At 43.8% G+C, this 27,851-nt stretch overlaps 1 protein-coding gene across 1 annotated transcript in view; it reads left to right on the top strand.

The window, feature by feature from the left end:
• trappc9 (trafficking protein particle complex subunit 9) overlaps nucleotides 1-27,851 on the top strand; it is a 234,861-nt gene that overhangs the window by 18,943 nt on the left and 188,067 nt on the right. The window contains exons 10-11 of the mRNA XM_080836474.1: nucleotides 12,652-12,778; nucleotides 14,794-14,936. Of these exons, the coding sequence (XP_080692600.1) occupies nucleotides 12,652-12,778; nucleotides 14,794-14,936 (270 nt within the window). The remainder of the gene's footprint in view (nucleotides 1-12,651; nucleotides 12,779-14,793; nucleotides 14,937-27,851) is intronic.

Below are 27,851 nucleotides of genomic sequence, written 5' to 3'. Positions count from 1 at the left end.
TCTTTCTATCCCCCTCTCCTGTTCGTCCATCCTCTTTGTCTCTCTCCAAACCGATCTGTCTGTTCACCAGAGTATGGATCCTTCTTGTTTGCTATAGGCTCCTTGGTAGTCCTTGCCCTGACTGCTAAATCAAACGTGAATAGCGTATGCATGTATTGGTTGAAATTGCCAGTGCCCCACCTTATACAAAACTCACTTATCAGCATGACTGACTGAATCATCAGATCTGGTGCAAATGCTGTGGCACCATTTCTGTTTCAAAGCCCTATTCCTGAATGCATTTTCATCTTAAATGATCCCTTTTCACCCTTAGCAGAAAACCCAGTATGCCATCCAAGAGAGCTGTCCATTTGTTGCTAAAGAATTTCTTTGTCTCACTCAGTTGAGGTGAGGCTGTGTCGGACACATTCAGAATTTCGAGTAGAGAACATTACAATGTGGGTGGACATGCACTACCGGCGCTGTCAGCTCACTATCTGCTAGGTAACGATTGAAGCCTTTTTTTGTTCTTCCCCCGGTGGGTGCTGTAGATTTACTCTCCGATCTATTGTTGTTCAGCCCATCGACTCATGTCTGGTAGTCAGCTCTGCTCCTCACAACAGTTGGCTTTTGTTTGCTGAAAGCAAACGCTCGTTTTATGCCCCCTGTAAATTCAGCCCTATCGATCGGCAGCTCCACGGGCTCGTCTCCATATCATAATGTGTGTATGAGCGGAGAGGGTTTTTCGCCTGAGCCACCTCTCTACGGCGATCAATGCTGCTCTCGCTGGCCTCTCCTGCCGCGGTGCCACGGGTGCAACCCTAGTCGGTGCAGGCTGTCTGTTTACGCTCGCACTGCATTTTTAAATTCGTCTAGCTCTTCACAACCTTGGACGAGACGGGCTAATAAATGAAATTGCTGCAAGCCCCCCCACCCCCCACACTCATTCTTACATCTGAAGAAAGAGGATCTGCTTCCCTTTAGAGTGCTGCCAATCCCCCCCAAAAAAACACGAGGGATGGTGAACTTTACTGCTACCGCAACACAAACCAGTCTCTGCCAGAAGCGCCAGGTGCTAAACCCACCGTCAGAAGGAGAGCTATAGTCTAATGAAGCAGCAGACGACTGCAAATTCAAACGCAAGTGTTTTGTGTAACTCAATTTAGAGTCAACATTGTGGGTCTGGACACCACTTACTGCTCAATGTACCAGATGCTGAGCACAGCAAGCGACGGAAGGGGCCCCCAGGGGCAGGCCCAGCAGAGGCGGCAGGGGCAGGGGCAGTAAACGGGGGAGGGTGTGAAGCCCTTGCGTGAGAGGAGGCCAGCCCAGCTCAGCCTAGCCCATGGTTGGGTGCACCGTCTCCTCCGGAACACAGGGCTTGGAGATGAGTTTGACCTCCACAGAAGGCGTGGGCTGGTTTGCGTGTTCAGGTGTCTAGTGCCAGGGCCTTGTGTGTGTGTGTGTGTGTGTGTGTGTGTGTGTGTGTGTGTACATGTGTGTACGTGTGTGTATGTGTGTGTGTACTGCCCTGCTCCATTTCCCCTCAAGTTATGTGACAGACACGCAGACAGACACGCAGATGTACACACGCACACTCAGTCTCTTATGCTTATGCACAGGTTTACTCTCTCTCTATCTCTCTCTCTCACACACACACACACACACAAACACACAAACACACTCACTCACTCTCTCTTGCAAGTACCTCTCTCTACTTAAAATGTCAGGAATATGCATATACATGTCATGTGGAGACGATGAATTTCTATTAGATGATCATGTTCCAGGTCTGTCCTTCCCCGCCTGCTGTGCTCATTGATACGCCCTCTTCCTAGCTGTGCTGTCAAGCATTAGTGCACACAAACATGAACACATGCTCACACGCATTCACACACACACACACACACACACACACACACACACACGTGTGAATGCGCGCACACACACACACACACACACACACACACACACACACACACACACACACACACACACACACACACACACACACACACGCACACGGAGATACACAGCATCGTGTTCATGTTTTGCCAAATTTCCCTCAGCGTGCAGTCAGATTCTTTTCTCCTCCTTGGAGCACAGCATAGGCACAGCAAACAGTCTTAGCTTCATACTTGCAATAGTATTCTTTTTGCATATTCCAACTAACCAAAACACAGGTTTTGATTTCTGCTCTTGTTCAGAGATGCCGCTTACATGAGAACCCCCCCCCCCCCTCCCAGATCAGAGTTCGGAGCCACATCTCCCCTCACGGGCTCTGTGTGGGAGGGGAGATGTGTTCATCTCCCCTCACGGCGATTAGCGTCAGATACCTCTCTTGGCGTGACATGTGCCAGTGTTCCTCCGTGTGTACACAATGAGGTACTCTGACACCTAATGCAGCTTCCTTGTGACATCTGTGCCATAAGCCTGCATCTAATGGTTACTGTGGGAAGACATAAATGAGCCTTGACAGTTAGTATGTAATATAAATGGTTATGTTGCACACACTGTAACTTGTAAGAGTTTATTATCTTAGTACATATGTGTGTTTTTGGGCAGAGCTCGCTCGCACGGTTAAAGAACATCCCTAAACCGTAAATCTGAAGTGGCATTTCATTGGAGTCTCTTTGGGTCGGGGGGTCAAAACATTGGCCTTTCCTTGAGGTTTGCCAGGAAGAAAAGAAAGACAATGGGAAAGCTTGCCTCTTCAGGTGCTGTTCTCATTCTGAGACAAAAAATAAACACCATGTCTGAAAGAGGGAGAGAAAGAGAGATGTGGGTAACATAATGAGTGAGGAAAAGTAGGAATAAGAAAAGAAAGGTGTAAAAGAGCATAAGACAAAAAAAGACTAAGAGAGATAAAGAATTAGACAGTGGAAAGAGAGCAGGTGGAGAAGCCAGTGTCTCTCACACTCCTCGGCCGTTGTTAGTTCCTCTTTAATGTCATCTGGCCGCCTCTAGATGGTCTCTCTGGGTTTGGGGGCAGGTTTCTTTCAAAGCCTGTCGCAGGCAGCCCTTTCCCAGCCCTCCACTGGAGCCATGAAAGAGACACAGAGGCAGGGGTGTGTAAGTCACCCCAGCTGCTTCTGTGCCCACTCCGGCCGCCGGGGAGAACATGTCTTCATGAACCTGCCTGCAGTTGGGGAATGTGGTGATCCAGCACAAGCTAATTACTGCCCCCCTAGCTGCCTTGCTGTCCCTGGCCTTATGGAGTGGGGGAGAAGGTAAAGGTTGGCGAGAGAGAGCGAGAGCGAGAAAGACAGAGAGAGGGAGTAGGAAAAGGAAAAGGAGAGAGGGAGAGAGTTTCTGCTCCTTTGCTCTGTGTTTAGTTTAAAAATAACCTGCAGACTTCTGTGATGAATGAGAGCTGTTCCCCACTCGTCATTATGCAGTGCGGAATCAAAAACGCTGTGCTCCTGCTCGTGTGGTGCGGAGCTGAATAGCAAGAGACCAAAGGGAAGGGAACGAGTGGGTGTGAGGTAGAGGTGCAGAAAGGAACAGTGTGTAGTTTTGTGAGAAGCTATGAAACACAGAAAAAGTGGAGTTTGACAGCAGGAGGAGATGAGGCCAAAGGTACACAGAATGACGGGAGGTGGGTGGGGGGCGGACAAGGGACTCTTATAAAAGACACGACACAGCTAAAGTCCCCAACCGGAGGAAAGCAAATATGTACCTCGCCATGGGAAATTATGTTTCCACCCAAACAGTTTGCCTGTGGCGTCTTAGAGTTACAGATTCTGTTGTTCGGTGCGTTCTGCCTCCCCCCCCCCCCCCCCCCTCCGGGGCGCCGGCCTCGGACAGACCTTGGATTAATTAAGATTCGTGGCAGGGTGAGGGGTGGTGGCGTGGCTGTGGGCTTGTGAAGGGAGGCTGAGGAGAAGAGGCTGAGCGTATGCGTGTGTGCCAGAGGTGCACAGTGTCAGCTGCCACTAGCTCAGGGCTCAGCCACTAGATCTGGCTCTTTCCACCGCCCTCTAAGGGCCTTCTTTACACCCCTAGTGAGGAGCCTCTCTCTCTCTTTCTCGCTCTCTCTTTCTCTCTCTCTCTCTCTTTCTCTCTCTTTCGCTTTCGCTTTCTCTCCCCACTCTATAAGGCTCCCTCACTTTAGCTCCTTTGTTGAAAGCATCTTTGTCTCACATAATGGCACGCGGGCAGGCGTTGTCCTTATTCGGGAAATGGAGCGTCACTAGCTGCTACCTTTTACATGTCTTAAGTCCCCCCCCCTATTAACCCCTCTTCAGTCTCCTGCACCTGAGCAACAGGCTAAAATTCTTATTTCGGGAGAGAAAGCAGTAACCAGAGAACAGCGATGGTAGTTAATATACAGTGGTGGCCAAAATTATTAGAACACTAGACATTTTTAAGAGTTTTCAGTTGTTTTTTGTAGAATTTGCCATTAAAATACCCTAAAAACTAATTCAATATCTACAAAGTCATCATTATGCTCTAAAACTATAGAATAGAGTCATCATAATGAGATTTAGGTCATTTTCCGTACAAAAACAAGCTAGGCCTATTTCACTGTCAATGTCACACAATCATGTTCCTGCACAGAAGAAGCCCAATTACTTGTGTAATCATTGTCAGGTGTTATTGTGGTTAAATTGATGGTGATGCAAGAGTCTTAGGACACAGCTTGGCGATTCTTTTGAATGTACAAGGCCTATCCTGCTCATTAAGTGATTGGTAACATCAGGGTTCTGTCACTGAGGCCACACCACCAAATGGTATAGATCCAAAGCCTCTAGAAGCAGTCTTGAAGCACATGTTGCTCTTTGAACATGGCTAAGGTGAAGAAGGAGCTAACGAGTGAGCAACGGGTTCGAATAAAGGCTTTTTTTGATGCTGGCTGGAGTTACTGCCCCATAGCCAAGGACTTGAGATGCAGTCCAAGCACTGTAAAGTACACTTTAGACCACCATGGCACCAGAACCGAAAGGGGAGAGGTTTCAAAAAGGAACTCAGACACACAAGTGAAGCATCTCAAAATTCTTCAGGACCGAAGAAAGACTTTACAAGAACTGTGTGACGAGATAAACATCACAATGACTAATGTTGCAACAGTGTCATCAAGAACTGTCCGCCAGAAACTGGGAGAAGAAGGACTTTTTGGCAGAATAACAGCAAAGAAACATTACTGAAAGAGAACAATTGAGTGTAATGCCTGAAATTTGTAAAAGAATACAAGAAACGGACAAAGAAAGATTGGTTTAAGTGTTGTGTACTGATGAGTCCAGGTTTGAATAGTTTGGCAAGAAGCAAAGCGTGTATGTTCCACGAAGTGAGGGGGAGAGATTAATGTCTCTTGCCAACAGTTAAACAAGGAGGGGGTAGTATCATAGTGTGGGGTGTAATTTAAGCCTCAGGAACAGGTGACTTTGGCTAAATTAATGGCATCATGGATACAAAAGCATACCACAACATTCTGGTGAGGCACGGAGTTCCTTCTTGGAGACGTCGTATTGGGCCTGGATTTATTTTCCAAGAGGACAATGACCCTAAACATTATTTTAACTTTTGCCGGATCTACCGGCGACAAGGAATCTGCTGGAACATTGAAAATTATGGACCGGCCCATTCAAAGTCCGGACTTCAAACCAATCAAGCAAATTCGGGGCAAGTTGGAAAATAAACTCGACAGATCTATTGTAAATTCCAAGGAAAACCTTTGGCTTGAGTTGCAGAAGGCATGGGATAACATTATTGTTGAAGTTCTCAAGAAATATATTGACTCTATGCCAGAGAGATGTGCTGCTGTAATTGATGCAAAAGGTGGACGTACCACATATTCAAGTTAAAAGTGGATAAAAACAGTAGGACTCACTTCATCAGATATTTGTTGTGCTCAGAACATCCATCTGCATGTTTCATGAACATTATGAATTTAAATCATGTTTTGGAGGCAAAAAAATGGCAATTATTCTCAGATCTGTCAGGTGTTCTAATAATTTTGGCCACCACTGTATATGTAGCCCAACTCCACACTGTACCAGAGACGTTGCCCTCCTCTCCTTGGGCTTTGAGGTCAAGTAGCAATGAATAACAAAGTACCATCTTCACAGGAGACGGTCACACCTGTGCGCTCATACATGGTTGTAACGGAACCATTATCTTTGATGGGTTTTTGTGCCTGTGAGTGGTTTTGCTGGTTCTTGGCCTGGTAGTGTTAGCTAAGAATACTGAGATGCGTGAACAGGCAGCCATTGATGCGGAACATCCTCACATTCAGCTGATTTGTGGTAACCTCACTGTGCAGTGTTTGTCTTCCTGGAACACACACACACACACACACACACACATACACACATACATTTTGCCATGCTCTTATCTCAGAGTAGAGAATAAACACCCACTTTGAGTGTCAAAAACCAGTGCTCATTTTTCTCCAGCGCACAACAATACACATCATTTATTTTCTGAGTCTGTTGTTCGCTGTCCTTCCTCCTCATCCCATTCCATCTCTCCTGTTTATTTTTTGGTCTTTGTTTCCATTTTACTCCCCATTCCTTTTCCTACAAAAATGTTGCATAATTTTATAGTGTTTATGTTTTGGCCCTTACAAAATGCCAATGTCAACTTCCTCTCCTCTCTCTCTCTTTTCTCTCTTGCTCTCTCTCTCTCTCTCTCTCCTGTCTGCCCCCATATCTCCCTCTCACTTCCTTGCTTCCTCCATTGACAATAAATTATTCATAATCCATTTGACATTTATTTGTGTTTATGTTCCGTCAGCAGTTTTAGCATCAAACAGAGGCGGGTTGTTCATCTTAAGTGACAGCTGCCAGCATCCTTTTCTTTCTTCTCATTGTAACAGCCAGTCTGTCAGAGGGGGGAAAAATCCTCCTTCTCCTCCCTCTCCTTCTTCACACCCTCCACCTCCCTGCTCTTCCCTGTGGGTTGAAGCAAAGAGACGGCATCACACACACACAGCTTCTTCAATCATTTAGAAACGATCCAGAAGCATGTCTTTGTCGCGCGCGCACACTAGAGATGCGCGGATGGGCTATTATTGAATCCGCAACTGCATCACAAAACGCATGATCCCTCCGCCATCCATTTGCACCAATTTTTTTTTTAACAATTTTCAAAACCGCATCCGTCTGCCATCCGCCTGTTGTTTTTAGGTATAGGCGCTGCTGACGTGAGGCTGACGCGAGGCTAGAAAGTTCTTGCCTGTTCTTGAAAGGTGACTGATCCAATGCCGCAAAGATATTTAAAGAATAAAGTCCCTAGTATGATAGCCTATTGGCTATGTTGTAGCCTATCCCCAGAATATTATCAGTGAAGTGACGTCTGTCTCCGATCGATGTACAGGGAGAAAAATAAATAAATAGCCAATCACATTGGCAAACCTGACCTTACCATAGGCTAGTAGGCCTACAATTGTTTATCATTGTAATAAAACGCAATTTGGTATACCATTTTAATATGGTATTATAGCCTTTTTTTTGCAAAATGAAAGAAAGCCTATTAAGGAAACGCGACACGAGCCTATTAATTCCGAAATTTCAACACTTGTCTGCTTGCCTTGCAAATGAAAGTTTTCCGACTATTTTTCTTACCTTCTTTCTTAGCTGATGATGTTACTGAGCTAGAAGTTTAACTTGTTACTGAGCTAGAAGTTTAACATCTCGCGCTGCCAATGCCCAATGTCACTTCTGAGTCAAATCACTCCATCATCTCTTTGAAATTCCTTATTCCACGAGTGGTAGGCTACAATGACTGGCTGTTTTAAAATATAAGTAATAGCCTAACAAAACAAAATAACCCAGGCAGTTTCATCTACGACACATTAAGGCTTCTTCCAATACTGACAGCTGACTCATAGCTTGCAGGTTTGCGGCGCTGCAAGGAGACGCGACATGGGATGGATCGTCACTTAATTTAAACTTTTTTGCTTCCTTTGCTTGCTTTGTATGCATACACGGAACTAAGCCAAATTACTGCCTGATGAAAATTGGATTATTTCAAAATGTGCTTGGATGTAGGTAACGACATTTAACAATGTGTAGATATTTTGAATTTCGTTGGGTAAACCGCCACCCGCCCGAATTGAATTAAGATATATAATTTTTTGTTACGTCGTCCGCCCGATCTGCGGTTTAAACGCGGAGTCCGCGGCTGCGACCGGCAACTGCGCATCTCTAGCACACATATACACTCACACACACACACACACACACACACACACAAAGCACATGCTGTCAGCAGCAGTAGTGAATTTTGAGATTTTCTTTTAATATCAACAGCTCAAATACCAGGGTTGACATTTTGAATGCCTGGGATGATGTATGTTTGTTGCATAATATTGGGGGTTGTAGTTTAGCCTAGGATGGGTCTACCATTGCCTTCATGAGTCCTCAAATAGATAAAGAAATAAACAAATAGAGGTAGAACATAGAATAGAATATGAAATTAGTTTAATGCACATTGATGTCTGTCTACGTAGCAAAAAATTGTGCAAGCACTGTAAAAATATATCTTTCAAACAAGTGCTTCTCATTTTTTTAAATGGTTGTTTGGAGATTCTGTATCTCAATATGATACTGGTCATACCCTTATTATCATTTCAATTTAGGTGTGTAGTTTAAGTGTCCCTCCAGCACAAGGTAGATATCAAGCCCAGAACTAAGTGTAGTGAGTGAGACGTTTTCGAAGATGGCTTATTAAGAGGCCACCATCCTTTTGCTGTGCATTGTGGGACTGTCCTCCCTCCTCCAGACTCATCCAGAGTTGCTTTTCATGTGAAAAAATTATCCTCACTCAATGATGGATATGACTGTTAAATAGTCTGCTCTTGTTGATCTGAAGAAATTTCACCACCTATGGTGGGGACAAATCTCTGGACACACACAGGAACACACACACACACACACATACACACACACACACACACACACACCACACACACACACAGCCTCACAAGACAGTAGGTTGTGAGGTGGTGGTGTCTTATACGAACAAATGCCATTTATCCAAACAAATGTGGGAAGGAATGAACAGACAAACAAACAAATACTTATTCACAAGGCACTCACACTCAAAAGCCCCAGAGCTTTGGTGCTTTGTTTATACTCGGTCTTCCTGTGTGATCAAAATTCTGGTCAAATTTATCCATCCTACTTTCCTTTTTATTCAGGAGCACTTCCGTGGACATAATTTATTTTCATAACAGAGACGCATGCAGGATGGTGTCATGTTCTCGCTCAGGTTTTCCATTAGTAATGTGAAAAGGGGTCACACTCTCTCCAGGCCCTTTGGCGAGGACAGGCGACGTAAGCTTTCAATTGATTGAAGTGTTTTTAATCTTAGCCTTATCTCCTCCCGGCACTGAAAATGACCCTTTTCATGAAAAAAAAGCTGCTTTTTCTTTGCTGGGGACGTGCTGTGGTTTTTCAACTGGGTTTGAAAAGGAGGGGAAAGAAACAGGGAGAGACGGAGAGAGAAAGGGACGGAGTGACAAGGAGAATGAGGAACGAGAGAGATCGGGCAGAAAAAGACAAAGCGTTTTAATGAGCGTGTCTGTCTGTGGAGAGCGTCTTGTTTTTGATCAACCCCTATGCAAATGCATTTTTTTGGTTGTTTTGTTTTGGTTTGCAAATTATGCGTTACACCCGAAACTTGAAGTGGGGGTCGATTAGAGGTTTCTCGGTTTCCTCTGGTGTCAGAAGTAGAACCTGATATGCATCTCATTTGAACAATAATCAAGGAGAAGGAAACCCAGAGGCTCTCTTGAACAGCAAATTTAAACCACAAAAAAACTAAACTCAAATTTATATATAAGATTTCCTCCTCTTGTATTTTGACACCATGTCTGTCATTTTTGAAGTATACTGCTGTTGTATGGCTTGAAAATGGCTCAACATCCCATCTACGGTTTAAAATGATCCTGAACTTTGCAAGGGCGATGCTGAAGTAGAGTTGATCGTTTGGGACTTCTCTAGCTTATGAAGTTAGTGGCGTACACCCCCTAGTCCTCCTCCGAGAGTTTGAGTCTGATTTACATTTGTTGATCGAGACTCATCATTCACAGTAGTTTACTATAAACTGAAATGAAACTGTTAGACATTTTTCTTTGCTTCACATTGGAGATGTACATTTTGGCTCCTAAAACTTTGATTTGGTTCCTAAATATTTCGGGTTTACGAGCCAGTGATTTTTAGTCTGGCGCCCTGTACTGGCTTGGGCTTTGAGGTTGTGCTCTGATTTTGCATTAGCTAAGCTATAACCTTGCGGTAGCACTACGATGAGAAGCATTTACTTACAGGTTAAGTTATTCATGTGTTTCTGTACTGGTCGTGATTTTAGGAACACAGAATAAACAAACATGAATTTCTCAGTACCACACAACCTGCTCCTTAAATTACGGAAGCCCGGAAGGCAAAAGAAAAATAAACGCAGCCAACCCCCCGACCCTCCCTCCACATCTCTTTTTACACACTCGGAGTGCTCCTTCTTTTCGCCATCACACCTTTATCACCAACCTCGTAATTGAGCTCCGGCCCCGGCTTCACGCCGCCCAGGGAGTCAGCCCATCTATCCCTCTCAACAACCACCACCTACCCCTTGTCTACCCCTCGTCTTTCCCACATCTTGCCGACAGATCCAGGGCTGAATGCTCCTGTGGGGAGCAAGTCCATTAGCTGAGAGCCCCCAGGGGGAAAGGCCTGTTACATAACCCTTTGCCATTGGCTGCCGCTCTGCAGCAACACTGTCTTCATGTGCCGCCACCCGTCACCTAAGAGTTTACAGCTGTGCGTATTTTTCCCCCCTTTGAAAGCATTTCACATAGACCTTATCTGCCATTTTGTCCCCACTATGTCTGCGAAGGGAAAACATCTTTTTATTTTTTCTCAGGTAAATTCTAGTTATAGTTTTAGGACTGCTCTCCGTTTACTTATCAACCGTGATGTAAAAATAGGAGATTGACTGGTTATTTGCTTCTGTACGGCGATACATTACAGAAGAGTGTTCCCAAAGGCTAAGGCCTATGAATTGGAGGTGCCCAGGTAATCTTGACATTGAGTTAATCTTGCTGAAAGGCACTCTAGACAACAGAAGGTTCAGGTAGTCATAGCTGAGGGAGTCTGTGGAGAGAAGAACCCTATTCCACCATGCACATTATTTGTGTTTCTCCAATGAGCCAGGCACCTCCTCATGCAGTTTCATCAGCAGTGTTGTCATGATGTGATATAATCACTGTATATTGAATTATTGGGATCTAATGATATGTTGTGATTTCTTTTGAAGAACTTCTGGTCAAGTCTCTGAAGGCAAATGGTCCTAATTCGCTAGTATCCTCTGCTGGTTTTGTGTTGATTTACAGGATAATCTATACATAATTAATAATATTCTCTGCCAACTAATTATAATTATGTCCTGGCATCTGCTGTGACCTGATACTTGGCAAAAAGTCTTCTTCTAGAGCGTGTGTAGTGAAATCTCTAGGCTGTGTTTTTTGTTTTCTTTTTCTCCCTGAAATGAGCATCGATCCTGTATTTGTGCTATTGCCTCTGATGGCTGTCCTTCAACTCTTCTGCACTGAAGGACACTCCTTGGCCATGCAGGGACTCCTCCAAATTAAATGTATTGACTTTTTTGGGGATCACTTGAAATTAGGAGTGGCAGCTTGAAGTCTCTCTCTGCCTCTTGCTGTTTCTCCCCTCACCTGCAAGTTTAGCTGTGCACAAATATGGAATAGGAATTTGGACAGCTTAAAAATGTTTCTTTTAATCACACATTTTAGCTTTTCTTTTGAATAGATTTCTTCATATCACCTTGTGCATCTTTTTTTCCAAATCAAATCAGCTGATCATATTAGGAGGCGGTACATGGTAGGCCATCAGGAAGTGAAATTTGGTCACCCAGGGGGACGAGCTGCTTTCTCTCCCCATGCTGAATCTGCAGAATCACCATCACACCACATTTTCAAGCACATTGCCTAACCTGGAGATGAGTCTGTTAGGGAGGAATCGTGTGTGTGTGTGTGTGTGTGTGTGTGTGTATTACTCACTTCACTTCTTTCTTCATTTTCATACTTTTCTCCTTCTTTCTTTATCTCTCTCTATTACCCCCCCCCCCTTCTTCTCCTCTCTCTTTTCCATTACCAGCTTAACGGCATAAGTCAGGAAGTGAAGTTTCTTATGCAAGAGGTGGAGAGAAATGAGCCAATGACTGATGACATGGCCAAGGCCGTAAACACTCTTTTATAGATTGGGCTGTAAAGCACCGAGGCAGGTTCCTCACCTGAAGGCCCGGTTCTGAAACAGGTCCTCTGCCGACCAGGCGCCAGAGGCTGATCTATGAGTGCGGAGCAATTTGCCTTGTTAAATTTACACGACGCCCCCAGAGTTATTAACATTCCTCAGTGGCGCTGTCACTCAACTTTTACTTGTTTGTCGAATCTTTATAGGTCTTTTTTTTTTTTTAAACGTCTGCAGTATTTATATCATTGTGGACATTAAGGCATATCAAGACAAAGGCTTCTCTCCAGGAAAAGGATTTGTTTTGTGCTCACTACTAATGAAGCCCTACTTCTGATCATACTTTAACAATAACGTTAATCTCACAGGAGGTCAAAGGTTATGTCACTAATCAAAGATTTAAAAAAGATTGTGTTTTATTTTTTTCTCTCATCCTTTCTTTCCTTTCTCATCTGTCCATCCACAGAAAAGAAAGAGGTGACCCAGAGTCTGGAGAACTACACCTCAAAGTGCCCAGGAGGGATGGAGGTGATCACTCTGCCCGACGGCATGAAGCTGCCCTCGGTGCCCTTTACCAAGCTGCCCATCGTCAGGTCTGTTTGCCACCCCATGCCCAGGCTTCTATTTGTTCTTTTTTGTTCATGACTAATATTTTCAGTTTATACACAGAGTCTGTTGTAAGGAAGACTACAGGAATACGTTTCTGATGGAATGAAGCTGGGTAGAGAGAGGGTGGTTAAAAAAAAGGGTGCTTCGGATTTCCCCAAGAGTGAAGCAAGTCCTTTCACAGGGTGACTGTCAGCAGCCCCAGTTGAGTCCAGTTAAATTTTAGTTGACTACCGCCTTGAGTTGACTACCGCCCGCAATTTGAGATGAGCGTATTTCTGTGCAGTAATCACATTATTCATTGAAGTGTCTTTTAATGTTTTTTTTTTGGGGGGGGGGCAAAAGCCATGATGTTTCCCCCCTTTCTGTGTGATTTTAAACCCCTCTTGTTACGAATGGAGATGATAATGATTTCCTCATAATTGGGAAGCTTTGTTATTAGCCTGGGGTGCATCAAATTAAACGCAGACAACTTGTAGATGCTAATGTTTTTTCTTAAAGATTGGGTGAAACAATTAAGCGCTAATTCGTTAAAACGCTACTCTTTGGATCCCTCCTGGATGTAAAAGAATGAAGAGAGGAACAAAAATCCATCATCCAGCTGCCTCAGACATTAGGAGGGATATGTGTGAGACACAAAAACACAATTAAAACAAGAGCAAACACAGATTTGTTGTTGTTGTTTGTTGTTTTTGAGGGAGCTCATGTGTATGAACCTCACCACAGTGGTGATTTTGTTGTAACTGAAACAAATGAGGGTTCCCAGGTGGACTTCTCAACTGCAGTAACATCCGCTTTGAACAAAAACGGCAAACATTTGTTTCCCCACAAACAAAATCCCACCCTCATTTATATTATTCAGTTCATTTTTTTTTTGACAAAAAGAGAGAGAGCCCAAAAATGAATCCCGATAGCTTTCGTGCAGAATTAAATATGTTTTTGAAGTTTAACATTGGAATCTTCATTAAAATGAATATACTAAAATAAACTCTCACTCACTCACTCTCTCTCTCGCTCATACACTCACTTCTCTCTCTCTCTCTCTCTCTCTCTCTCTCTCTCTCTCTCTCTCTCTCTCTCTCTCTCTCTGTCTCTCCCTCCCCCTCTCTGTGCCAAGTCAGCAACTCTGCAGTAGCCTGACTAAGTCTAACTTGCTGCTGCAGCCTCCACTGTCAAACCGTCCAAAAGCCTCATCAGCGTTCCTCCCCCACAGTGACTTCCCCCCCAGGCCTCCTGCAGCTGTGGCTGAGCCAAGAGGCTGATGGGAGAGCACGTTCTTGCTGGGTCACTGTAACGTGGGGATTCACTCTTTCCATTGAGTCTGGTCTGGGGTGAAGTCAGGAAGGATGCTTAGATAAATGGCGCTGTTTTATCAAAATACAGAGTGAAAAAAATCAGGCCAGACACAAATCAGCTCTGTTAACAGAGTTAAATCATGATGATCGATAAAATATTGCCAGCTAAATCAAGTTGAAAAAGAGCATGTTCTTATGTTCCTATATGTCGGTCTGAGGGGTAGGGTGTCGGTTTATTCTCCGTAACAGACCTCGAGCTCACACAACACACTACGATGGAGAGATTAGCAGATGTGGTCCATAGTGAAGTTTCTCTTCTGTGTTGGCCTTGTCTTCAAAGCCTGTGATATCTCCTAAATGCTCCTTGCTCTGTTCTCTAACCACACGTAGCGGTTGGTGTCTCTACGTTGTTCTTTCTCCAACACAACACACTCAGCATACAAGTTACATTTTAGTTATAGGGTGGACAAAATGTGCTTTACCTAGATATGTAAAGGTGGGAATGTCAGCAGGGTCTTGCTGACCATTTGTGTGTTAATGAACGTGGCATGAATCTGATACATTAATTCATATGAGTTGAAAGTATATGAAAACAACAAATATTCTTAACTAGTAATCTTAGTAATCTTAGTTTTTAGCCCTAGTCCCAATCCAGCAGGTAGACGAGTCCTAAATCTGCGCTCTGTGCTCCCTCTGTGCTCCTCCAGGTCTGTGAAGCTGCTGAATCTGCCAGTGAGCTTGCGGCCCCATAAGGTGAAGTGCCTGCTGGGCCAAAGCCTGTCCACCAAGAGCCCCTTCATCTACTCTCCCATCGCCATGCACACCCGCGGAGACGAGCGCAAGAAGATCGGTAGGTGGAAATGGCTCTCTGGAACTGTGCAGATCTGTACAGCATATAATGTTATAATCAGTTTCTACGTACGTCTTGTGCTCTCCACTAGATTTGGTACCCAAAGGTTTTCGAGTTCCTTTATATCCAAACTTAAAAGGCTGATTTAAACACAAAACTCTCAAAGCCAGCCCTGGCATGCTGCAGTAGTTCTGAAGAATACTATTTACACTCATTTCAACAATGCCTAGAGTGCCACTTCTCCCTCATAACAGATGCTGTACTCAGCTGTACCTGAACCTGAACTTGACTTGTCTTGACGTTCCTCTCACTCAAAGGCACTTCTCAGTATCCTCTCCCAGCTCTCTCTCAAATGGCAACTTTGCGTTTGCGTTTGTGTTTTATCACAGCTGTTGAAGGCGACCGCAATGGTGCATTGCACATAGGAAACACGTAGGGTTATGTAATCGAGAAAAAAACAAGGTACTAAGTTGTTCATTCATACATATTTCTATCATTTTCATATTTTTTTTTGAATCAGTGAGCCTGAGCACGCTCTACTGCTTCTGTGATTGAGCTGGGGTCTTGCATATGGGAGCTTTCAGAAACAAGGGTCTCTCTGGGACTTGTTCGGGAAGCAAATTTTCTCTAATCTCGTTGGACTTGAAGGGCCCTCCGGTCCTGGCAGCGCCCGCCGGACTGAACGTGACAGATGGCCTTCTCGGCGTGAGCTCGCCCCGGACTTTGTGGAGGAATGAGTGAGAGCGGTGTACGAACTTGCGCCTCCTTTCCAACTTCTCGCTCCCCATGCCAAGTCAAACTGGATCGGTCACAACGGCGGTCGCTAATCATTTTTTAACGTGATTGAGACTGGTTGGTATTCTGCCACCTCTGGTTCATATTCCGCTAAATACCACTCAACTCCATCTGCCCCTACGGAATATTAAGTCCAGCTACACACACGGTACTTCTTGATTTCAAAAACGATTAGTAGTGGACATTATAAATATTTTCATAATTTAATTTTAAAATGGATGTCCCGCCTTGTTTCCACAAAGCGCAGGGTGGGAGCGGCAATATTGCTCAGATGAATCAAAGCGCAGAGACGTCTCGTTGTATTTCACTTTGACAGCTAACTGGATGTCCCGCCTTGTTTCCACAAAGCCCATGGTGTGAGACAACATAATGGTTGAAAATGATAATCTATATTCCTTCTTTTTTGAAAGTGCACAAAAACACAATAGTTATTTGTGCAATGTCTAACTCAACTCCGGTCTTATACTCTTAGCTTTGAAGGGTCTCATGGCCTTAAATGATAATGCAGACCCTTAGTAATTTCTGCTTGTTTAATTTTGTATTCTATAATTAAGATATGTTTGAACATTAATTTACTTTTGCGTGTACCCACTGTCCCTGGTCTTCCCATATTTACATACTGGCCAGCCATAGTTAGCTGTCAAAGTGAAATACAACGAGACGTCTCTGCGCTTTGATTCATCTGAGCAATATTGCCGCTCCCACCCTGCAAGATGGACAATTGTGTCTGAAGCCAAAAAACAAACAAGTCTCTGGAAAAAAGAGAGGAAATCTCTATTAAGCAGAGAGATGGAGACCATAATATCTTCAATTATGCATAGAAAGATTTTATTTTATTTTGCTACCGGCCCTCCCAGCCCCAGTTATAAAGAGACACGCGCATACATGCGCAGGCACACACACGCAGACGCACGCAGATGCAAGCAGACGCACGCACGCACACACACGCAGACAAACCTTCTATGGCCTCCCCTTTACCTGGCTCTCAAGCTAAAGGGGGCTCTTTATCTCCTACGTCTCTTCTCTCCCTCTCCCCCCCTCTCTCTCTCACTCTCTCTCTCTCTTTTTCTCTCTCTCACACTCTCTCTCTCACTCTCTCTTTCTCTCTCTCTCCCCTTTCTGAGAATTTCCGGATTAATCTCGATGCGATGATGTATTCCCAGTGCGCTCTGGCGTATGGTGGGATTTGTCATTCCGCCGGTGGGGTTCTGTGGTGAGGTGTGCTGGGGGTGCAGAGTGCAGAGGGGCCCCAAGGCTGCCTGCCACTGAGTCACTTCTGCTCCCCTGCTGACACAAAATCTTTCCGGCCAATGAGGAATGGCGCTTCCTGCCTCCGCCGCCGCCCATTTGAATATTTTATGTGCGTCTGTGCGACGTGCCGCTGTCAAGGAGCGCTCTAAATTTGGGAGCAGAGAGTGTTTGCTGCTAGAAGGTAATGAGAGACAGGGTAAACACGCTCTGTGATTTAGTGTGTGTGTGTGTGTGTGTGTGTGTGTGTGGTGTGTGTGTGTGTGTGGTGTGTGTGTGTGTGTGGTGTGTGTGTGTGTGTGTGTGTGTGTGTTTCTGTTACGCAGGGATTTTTGATTTTGCGAGTCTCACATTGAGGTGCATCAGTAGCCATCAGAAACGACAAATGAACTCCAAGGATGGGCGGTGAACTGCTCATTCCGAGACGGTCTACAGTTTGCAGTGTAGCTCATCCTCAGCATAATTAATGTATCGTCTAATATCCCATCCATAAAGGGCACTTTTGACCAGAAACACTCTTAAATAAAATGGAAGGTTGCCTCTACTTTCTGAAGTTAAATCGGAACATTCTATCTTATAACTAAATTAATGAGGAAAATGTTAAAAGTCATCCTTCACGGAGTACACAGATACAAAAGCACAACAAAAATATATTCATTAAGTGACTGCATTTACAGGTGCATCTCAATATATTAGAATATCATTGAAAAGTTGATTTATTTCAGTAATTCTATTCAAAAAGTGAAACTCATATTTTATATAGATTCATTTCACACAGACTGATATATTTCAAGTGATTATTTCTTTTAAATTTGATGATTATAACTGACAGCTTATGAAAACCCAAAATTCAGTATCTCAGAAAATTAGAATATTACTGTAGACCGATAGAAAAAAGGATTTTTAACACAGAAATGTTGGACTACTGAAAAGTATGAACATGTACAGCACTCATTACTTGGTCGGGGCTCCTTTTGCATGAATTGCTGCAGCAATGCGGCGTGGCATGAGGGCAATCAGTCTGTGGCACTGCTGAGGTGTTATGGAAGACCAGGTTGCTCTGATAGTGGCCTTCAGCTCTTCTGTGTGTTTGGGTCTGTTGTCTCGCATCTTCCTTTTCACAATACCCTATAGAATCTCTATGGGTTTTAGGTCAGGCGAGTTTGCTGGCCAATCAAGCACAGGGATACCATGGTCCTTAAACCAGGTACTGGTACCTTTGGAAGTGTGTGCAGGTGCCAAGTCCTGATGGAAAATTAAATCTGCATCTCCATAAAGCTGGTCAGCAGAGAGAAGCACAAAGTGCTCTAGAACTTTCTGGTAGATGGCTGCGCTGACCTTGGACCACACAGTGGACTAACACCAGCAGATGACATGGCACCCCAAACCATCACTGACTGTGGACACTTTACACTGGACCTCAAGCAACTTGGATTCTGTTCCTCTCCTCTCTTCCTCCAGACTCCGGGACCTTGATTTCCAAATTAAATGCAAAATGTACTTTCATCTGAAAAGAGAACTTTGGACCACTGAGCAACAGTGCAGTCCTTTTTGTCCTTAGCCCAGGTGAGACGCCTCTGACGTTGTCTCTGGTTCAAGAGTGGCTTGACACAGGAATGCGACAGTTGAAGTCCATGTTCTGGATACGTCTGTGCGTGTAGGCTCTTGAAGCACTGACTCCAGCTGCAGTCCACTCCTTGTGAATCTCCCTTGAATGGGCTTTGTTTCACAATCCTCTCAAAGATGTCGTTATCCCTGTTGCTTGTGCACCTTTTTCTACCAAATTGTTTACTTCCATTCAACTTCCCATTAATGTGCTTGGATACAGCACTCTGTGAACAGCATGCTTCTTTAGCAATGACCTTTTGTGTCTTACCCTTCTTGTGCAGGGTGTCAATGATCCTCTTCTGGACAACTGTCAAGTCAGCAGTCTTCCCCATGATTGTGTAGCCTACTGAACTAGACTGAGAGACCATTTAAAGGCTCAGGAAGCCTTTGCCGTTGTTTTGAGTTAATTAGCTGATTAGAGTGTGACACCAATGGTCATCAATATGGAACTTTTTCACAATATTCTAATTTTCTGAGATACTGAATTTTGGGTTTTCATTAGCTGGCAGTTATAATAATGAAAATTAAAAGAAATAAACACTTTAAATAGATCAGTCTGTGTGTAAACAATCTATATAATATATGAGTTTCACTTTTTGAATAGAATTACTGAAATAAATCAACTTTTCGATGATATTCTAATTCATTGAGATGCACCTGTATATACAGTCCATTACTGATCAGTCCGCATTTCGGGAATTGCTTATGCTCTGCATTATTACAGTGTGCGAGTGTTCTGTAATGCCAGTGGTGACCTTCTATCTCCCTTCATTGTCTCACACCTTCATCCAAGCAGCAGAACCTGGACCTAATTGGCTGGACGTGCCCTGTCTAAACCCCCCCCCCCCCCCCACTACCTATTCCCTGGCAAGCATGTGGCGTGTGTGTGTTCGTGCTAATCTAAGCCCTGCCTGTGCATACGTTAAGTGCTGCGTGTGTTCTTTAGCGTGTCTTCAGTACCTAAGACCACATTAAACACGCCAGTCGACCGCATGGCAGCAATCTATGTAGCAGAGCTGTGACGGCACATACGGAGACGCATCAGTAGCAGTATGTGGGGGATTGTATTGGAATTGATTTCAATTAGCCATCTTGCTTCTCACTCCCTGCCTCCCTCTCTCGCTTCCCCACTCTCTCCGTCTCTCCCCTTTGCACCTCTCTGTCGCACTGTCAGCTGATCCTACCTGTGTGTGTGTGTGTGTGTGTGTGTGTGTGTGTGTGTGTGTGTCTCTCGCACTGTCAGTCGATCCTACCTGTGTGTGTAGGTTATGGAGGCTGATATAACACATCTGCGTTTAGTAACAGCTTATGTAAATTCTAGCCATCTGGGACATGGTGCTGATATCTTACCAGTTTGTTTATACCTGTTTGCATTAGGGAAGCTGCTACCCTAGGAATGCTGCAACCTGAGTGTCTAGGTGTAGCTTTCTACATCTCCTCTTCCATGTTTTATACTCCCCCAACCAAAAGCCCCTTGTTCAGGGCGCTTCCATGAAGTGCTTTTTATGACGGCAACAGGCCAGCAGCTCGAACTCTTAAATGCCTGACCGTCTCTCTAAAACAGTGTTGTTTTCTTTGGCCTCTCCCCTGAGCACTTAACTGTGGCGGAGCCGTTGTTGATGCCCATCCAGGGTGTTTTAAGTAGTCTCTGCAGTGCCGTGTCTGCGGGAGCGATGTCTGTGGATGGCACACGGGTGGAATGTGCCATTCCGGCGCGTTCTTTTAACACCGGTAATGGCTGAGGTGTGTCGGCTCTCAATGCATCCACAGGCATTGTAGTGGTTACAGTGACACCTTTACTTTTCCTGTGATACAAGTTGCTCCCTCTCACTGTCTCTCTCTTCTCTCTCTCTCTCTCTCTCTCTCTCTCTCTCTCTCTGTCTGTGTCTCAGTTTCTCTTTCTTTTCTCCCCTAATCTCTGCCTCTCTCCGTCTAGCATTTCTTTGAATGTCAACTCAAACTTATTAGCTTCTTGTGTTGAGTCGTCTGCTACTAATGCAGCACAGCCAGGAGAATACACACATATTTTCACTGTGCCCGGTCCCTCTGTCATATTCTATAAACCTGATTGATGCGCGGTCATAAAAGGCTGGGGTGTGTGATGGGAGATTGTTTTTCCTATAATTGCCTTGAGACTCACTGTACCAACTGCCAAGTCCACCCCGATCCATTTGCGCCTCTACGGATGTCGAGAGATAGCTGTTTCAGCTGTGTAAGCACTTGGCTTGAAACACGCACACATACACACGCACACACACGCGCACACACACACACACACACACACGCACACTCTAACCCACCCACCCACCCACACACACACACGCCCACAGGCACACTCTCACCCACCCACACACACACACACACACACGCACACTCTCACCCACCCACACACACACACACACACACACACACTCACACACACACAGGCACACTCTAACCCACCCTCCCACACACACACACACAAACACACACACACACACGCACACAGGCAAACTCTAACCCACCCACCCACACACACACACACACGCACACAGGCACACACACACACGCAAACACACGCAAACACACACACACACACACACACACACACACACACACACACACACACACACGCACACACACGCAAACACACACACACACACACACACACACACACACACACACACACACACACACACACACACAAACAGGCACACTCTAACCCACACACACACATTATGCTATGAGGGAGAGAGTGAGCGAGGATGCCAAGTAGTTAATGTATATTTTGACATTTTTTCAATTAAGTTCTAGACACTTTGCAGTTGGAAAAGACTCTGTGGTAAGTTAGAGTACATGGATTTTATCTGAATAAGACCTGAAGGCGTTACATAATGCATAAAGTTTTCATACTGTCAAATTTTCCCAGGGTCACAGAAAACCATAAGCAAATCACTGCACTTTTCACCAGTAAGAGGTTTCGCTAAGTTGCCTCGCTTACAGGCTTGGATATTTAAACTCAGGAAGCAGAAAAATGGCCCAACAGATTTGAGATTGAAGAGATTTGTTTTTGACATGCATTATTGTACATGTACAACAGCAGTAAAACGGGGTGGCCACAACTCCGACAAACAGAGATTCTCACAAGTCCAAGTCAAGTCTCTTGGTTGTAATGAACGTTCTATCATCTGCTGCCTTCCATCCAGTCTGCTTACAACACAGAATAGCTATATCTTAGAAATTTAAAGCAACTACTGTATTATCATCACTCATTTATCCATTACCATACAATATCATCATTAGTCATGAACCGGCTAATGGAATGTAATATATGGGCCATTCTACCGAATTGATGCAAAGTCATGTCGGATATATTTTGAATTTCTTTATGGTTTATTCCCAAAACTTTGTCCGTATGTATATTGTACCATATCTAAAGTACACATATCTAGTAAAAGAACAGTCAAGTTTTATATTGTATTTTCAGAATGTGTTGGAATGTTTTTCCTCTTCCAAAAATTTTCACTACCGAAACATCACATTTTCTATAGTAAAAAAGTATTAGTATTGACCTGTTCAGATTGTGTTTCCTTCCCTTCTATGAAGAGTATTTTTACAAATATTTCTTGAAGGTTTCACAATGAAATCCATAGAAATGAATTTTTTACCAAATTTTCAAGTTCAATTTATCTGTTTCGGTAGTGACTGCACTGTTAGATGGATGTTCATTTCTCTCCCAAAATCATCCAAAAGGTGCTCTGGGCCGCCCTTTAGTCCACACAACACATTTATTTAAAAATTATGGGATTGAACTACTTAACATTTCATTTTGTCACTACCGAAATCATCTGGTCACTACCATATGTTTCGGTAGTGACTGTTTCGGTAGTGACAATTCTAGCTAACTAGCATAAATAAAGAATTCTAGCACGCACACGGCTTGCAAACACATCTTTGAAGAGGTGAACACACATACAAACATAAGATTTTCCATGAAACCCCAAAAGGTTTACTTAATTGAAGAAGACATGCGTTTCGATAGTGACAATTCTTAAGGTTACACGTCGATTTTCAGACTTTGGAACACATTTATATAAAAACTATGGGATTTAGCTACTTAGTATTCAACCATGAGGGACAGAGATGCAGTGTCACTGCATGGTCAAAAATGCAGAGTCGTGGCTAAAACACAGGCTGAGCCAATGGACTAAAACTCTTGTGTTTCGGTAGTGACATGAAAACTAGGGACATGATTTATTGTAAATTGATTTAAAAATTAAACACACAATAAATCTAAATATTCCAAGATCTGTTTCAACCCAATCATAAAGATCTTTGAAATTAAATCATTGAAAAAAATCTTAAAAAAATTTGAAAAGTGTTATTTAAAGGCATTGAAATTTAGATGTCAGGGTTGGGGACAGCTACTTCCCAATAGAAAGTACCCTATAAATGATGATTTGGTATATATTTAGCTTATCACTATCTCATGTAATGCATTGGGTTTATATAGACCATAACATTTTCTAATTAAATATCTATGCCTAAATACCTAATTGTTTTGTAAATAGTTTTTATTGTTGAGGGACTGCATATTACACGAATTCGGTAGAATGGCCCATATACAGTATACATTCATCATAGGTGTGAAGGTAGTAGAGCAGTGGACTCATTAAGCGGGTGTGCTTGTGTTAAGGGTAAAGGAACTGGAGCTGCAGTTTCCAATCTTCACCACCTGCAGTCTGTCAGTCAGGAGGATCTGGATGTAGGAGCTTAACCCCAGGCCCCTGAGCTTAGTGATCAGTCTGGAGGGGGACTATAGTGCTGAACGCCAAACTGTAATCAGTGAACCGCAGATGTATATAATTGCGATCTCCGATGTCCAGGTGGAAGAGGTTAGAGTGGAGTACGTGGTAGATGCCGTCATCAGTACTCCTGTTGGGGTGGGACGAGCAGATAAAGTCTTTAAAGAGCCTCTCAAAGCACTTCATCACTACAGAAGTGAGTGCTCAAGGCCGGTAGTCATTTAAGCAGGTTGGGTTGGTCTTCTTGGGTACAGGGATAATGGAGGACATTTTGAAGCGAGTGGGCCAGGGATACGTTGAAAATAGAGGTGAACACCGGGGCTTGCTAGTCAGCACATGGTTTAAACACCTGTCTAGGGATGCCATGTCATGTCTGGAGATAGAAAGTGGGCCGTCCTTGGCACGTCAGATCGTCCACTAGAGTAGCGTTAGCACTAGAGACAAGATAACGGTACTATTTATTCACCTTTCATGAGGATGTTGTCGCCAGGTCTTTTCATCCGCACTATATATATTCACCTTTCTCCCTCTCTCACGCCCCCCCCCCCACACACACACACAAATAAAAACCCATGTTAAATACAGACACAAAGGCACAAGTCATTTTTTATCTTGTTATAGCACCGAAGCTGCTGTGTGCTGTGTGCATGTCTGTCCCTGGCCGCTTCATCAGAAGAAGAGTACGAATACATTTACACACATTACCTGTGGAAGTAAAGCCTTGGCCTGGGACTCCCATGATTCTGTGGGCTTAGCTTGATTGGCCATTTTTCTCTTTAGCCTTCAGGAAGTTAATGACACGAAGGCTGCTCTGTGAAATTGAGGCATATGTGCAAGACTCTAAATCTTTATTTACCTTTCAGGAATCTTAAGTGTGTTGCTTTCTTACTTTGCCTTTGAGCGTTTGCGGTCTATGTGTGCTGTGTTAGTAGGGTTGAGGTTTTCACACAGTTGTCAAATTGCAGTCTATGACGGGTGAAGATATGAAATCCCTCATGTGTGAGCAAACATCCCTTCAGTGGACCTAATAGACATTAGACAAAATGTCATCCTGGGACGACTAGAAACAGGACATTTCTTTGATTTAGTTCTAGATGTTTCATATGATGGGGAAGAATTGGGACTTTCTCTTAGCAGTGGCTTGGTACTGTGAACCGCCAACTCTCCACACACTGGCCAGACAGATGGAGGAGGTTTTTTTTTGGCGGCGTGTCACAATTCGTCCACCTGAAACATTTCCTAAACTGGCCTCGCGTGGCATCATTTCACAGCGCTTTATATTCATCAATCAGGCGGAATCAATTTTTATAGAGCCCTTTAACGGCTGAGTTATTGTGGCTCCTTGAAGAATATCAAAAACTGCCTTTTAAACCTAAAAAAGAGCTATGAACAGATAGAATACATTCAAAAGAGAAAACACTCAAACAGGTTCGTCTCACCCCAAAAATAATGGTAAGCTATGATAGGTAAGTCCTAATGGATCCAAATGATTTGCCTTCCTATTCATCTGCTTATCAAAGTAAGAATAGTTCTGCACCCAGGCAATAATCCTCTTGAAATGGTTACCTGTGTGATGAGGCACAAGTGATGGGACAGTGTGTTAAATTGGAGTGTCAACTGGGAGAGGGTTATTTTGAGAAGTGCTGGATATGTTGCATCACTGTCACCAGACACCCTGTTGTTTGCCAACAGTTTGGATAGCGGGTGTGCTGACAGGGCCCAGTTGCTCTTGAGTACAGCACGATCTCCTAGCTATATCTACCAGAAAACAAGTTTTTACAGAACTCTTATTTATAGATCCCAGAGATTTATTTTGTCCCTCACACAACTTTTGTCAAGAGAAATACCAGAACATTGACAAACCCCAGGAACCCCAAGAACTTTTTCTGCTGTCTGAGAGAAGCGAGTGAGATCATTAACTATGGGTTTAACACCAGCTACATGTTATGAACATTCTTTAGATGAAAACTAGGAATAGAAGAAAACCTCGGAAAGGAATTAAGTACATTTCTATGAACACCTTGTTTATTGAATTGAATTTAAATGTAATTACACTACATGATATTAGGAACACCGGGTCAGACCTTTTTGATTCTACACGACAAACAAAAAAGAAGAAAGAGCCTGTCAAAACGGCACTCTTCTTTCAGATGAATGAGGCTTTTACCCTCCCCAAATCCCCAATTATCATCAAAGACCCAATCCCCCCGAGGAAGTAAACCATTTTATCACCGTTCTACCTGATCCACTCTGTCTCTAATGCAGGACGCCCCTAAATTCTCTGCGTGATAGTGGCAGCCATGCTCTGCTGGTCAGAGAGTTCAGGGCATGCTGTAAAGGTAACAGTTGTTGTGCAGCAGATGGACCTGTTCTGTTTAATGGCGGCACTTCCCACGCCGTAAAAGAGCAGTGCTGACTGCTTCGTTAGCAGCTGTGTGGACATTTACTGCAAACCTGAGTGGAGGAACTGGTACAAAGAGTTACATTTATATGGTGAGGAGTTGTGGGAAAGGAGGTGGCCCCATTGATTCTGTTGGTAAAAGATGGAAGAAATCAGTATTGATGGGTGTGTGTGTGTGTGTGTGTGTGTGTGTGTGTGTGTGTGTGTGTGTGTGCCCGTGTTGATAATACAGAAGCAGCACTTTTATTCTTGCCTTGTTGCCAAAATAAGGGGAGAAATAGTCCACGAGGCATATTTTCTGTGTAGTCTGCAGCCTTGCTAATATGTATACTGTACTTAACTTGTACTTACCCAAGATACATTCCTGCACTTTTTTTCAAATTTGTATGTAGAATAGTATTTATTGTTACACTAATCTCTATTGCTCGTAGCTTCACTGTTCTCTCCCTTGTACGTCGCTTTGGACAAAAGCGTCTGCCAAATGACTAAATGTATACTGTGTGTGTGTGTGTGTGTGTGTTATTGAGTAGGGATTTTTGAGCCACAGACCAGCTTAACACCTGTTTCCACAAAAAGCCCAGACCAGGCCTGACAAGAGGATTGAGTAGGATTGCAAAATGTCCCACCTGAGCTTCCATATGGACCCCTACCTCACCCTCCCCTCTCATCCCTGCTGGGCTGGACAGCAGCAAACTGTCGACCACACTCTCCTGTCCCCTCTCCCTCATTCCTCCCCATTCCCCTACACTTCCTCTCTCTCTCCTCTCTTCTCTTCTCCCCCTCTCCTTTCTTATAACTCTATCCTGCTCTCATCCACCCTGTTCTGAGCCAACCACTGTACATCTGTTAGCAAATCAGCCAGACATCTCTCCATCCATATCTCCATCCCTCTCTCCATCTTTCTCTCTTTCCTCCTCTTCCCTTCAATGGTGTTGGAGACAGCTGGGTCTCTCCTTTCAGCATGGTTGTGTTCAAGGATTCTCCCACTCAGGAATGGCCTGACATTTTCTTTTTTTCTTTGCCTTCTTATCCCTCCTTCCTATTAGTTTGTCCTGTAAGGAACAAGGTCAGGTTATCTGAGGGGCTTTTGGGTTGTGTTTGTGACATGGTTGTACATATGGCATGGAAAAGTTCTGACTAGCAGTGAACATGTCCAGAGAGGTTAAGTTAGTGTATCTTGGGGTTACAAGATAATTTGTTTAAAAGATGGTTCCAGATAATTCAGATAGTGTGCTGTTTTGAAAGGTTTAGGTATTTTATCCAGTTAATCAAACCTGCTTTCCTTAATTATTTTTGCCTCTCTAAAAGGGGTGGGGGTTGGATTGTGAATTGTTTCACATGTAGAATATAAGCATATAAGATTTCACCACCATTTAGCCACCAGTTAGCCAATTCTGCACTCTTTGTGTCACCTAAAGTACTGATGTGTATAGTACAGACCTGAGCATATCCGCCTGTATTTGCCTTTTGTGTTGCTTACATTAATATGTAGTAGACTGATTTGAACCCCATGGTGTTGAAACCATGAACTAAAACACCCTGGGGTGTATTTGCTTGCAATAAGATGCAATAAGGAAAGTTTCAAGTTTTTAATTAAACCCGGAACACACTTGCTTAAAGGTCATCATCTCTCAAATGATGGTGCTGGTGTAATCTACTTTCAGAGGTCATTAAAAGCCTGTGTTTTTTTAAATAAGCTTACAAAACACTCTACAGCTCAGTGAAGGGGAAACAAAATAACTGGACTTTTTCATCGCTGGGTAGGACGGAGGCAGTAGAGTTTTCCGTCTACGTTTCTCTCCCAGGTGGGTCATTACTGTGCCTTGTCAAAAAAGGCAGCCACTAGCACCGGGGAACTGCTGCATTCTACCAGGTGGCTTTGGACTCATGGATCTTGACAATGTTTGAACCAACCTGGCCACAGAGGAGGGGTGTGGGTGTGTAGTTGAGTGTGTGTGTGTGTGTGTGTGTGTGTGTGTGTGTGTGTGTGTGTTGGTGTGTATGTGAATGAAAACTGAATTGGAAGTCTCTCTGAGTTATTTATTTTTTCTTGACTTAATTAATCGATTTTTTGGGGGG

Source organism: Sprattus sprattus (assembly GCF_963457725.1).
Source record: "Sprattus sprattus genome assembly, chromosome: 4".
Taxonomy (NCBI): Eukaryota; Metazoa; Chordata; class Actinopteri; order Clupeiformes; family Clupeidae; genus Sprattus; species Sprattus sprattus.
Note: the sequence above shows the minus strand (reverse complement) of the source record. Positions and strands in the feature narration are given on the sequence as shown.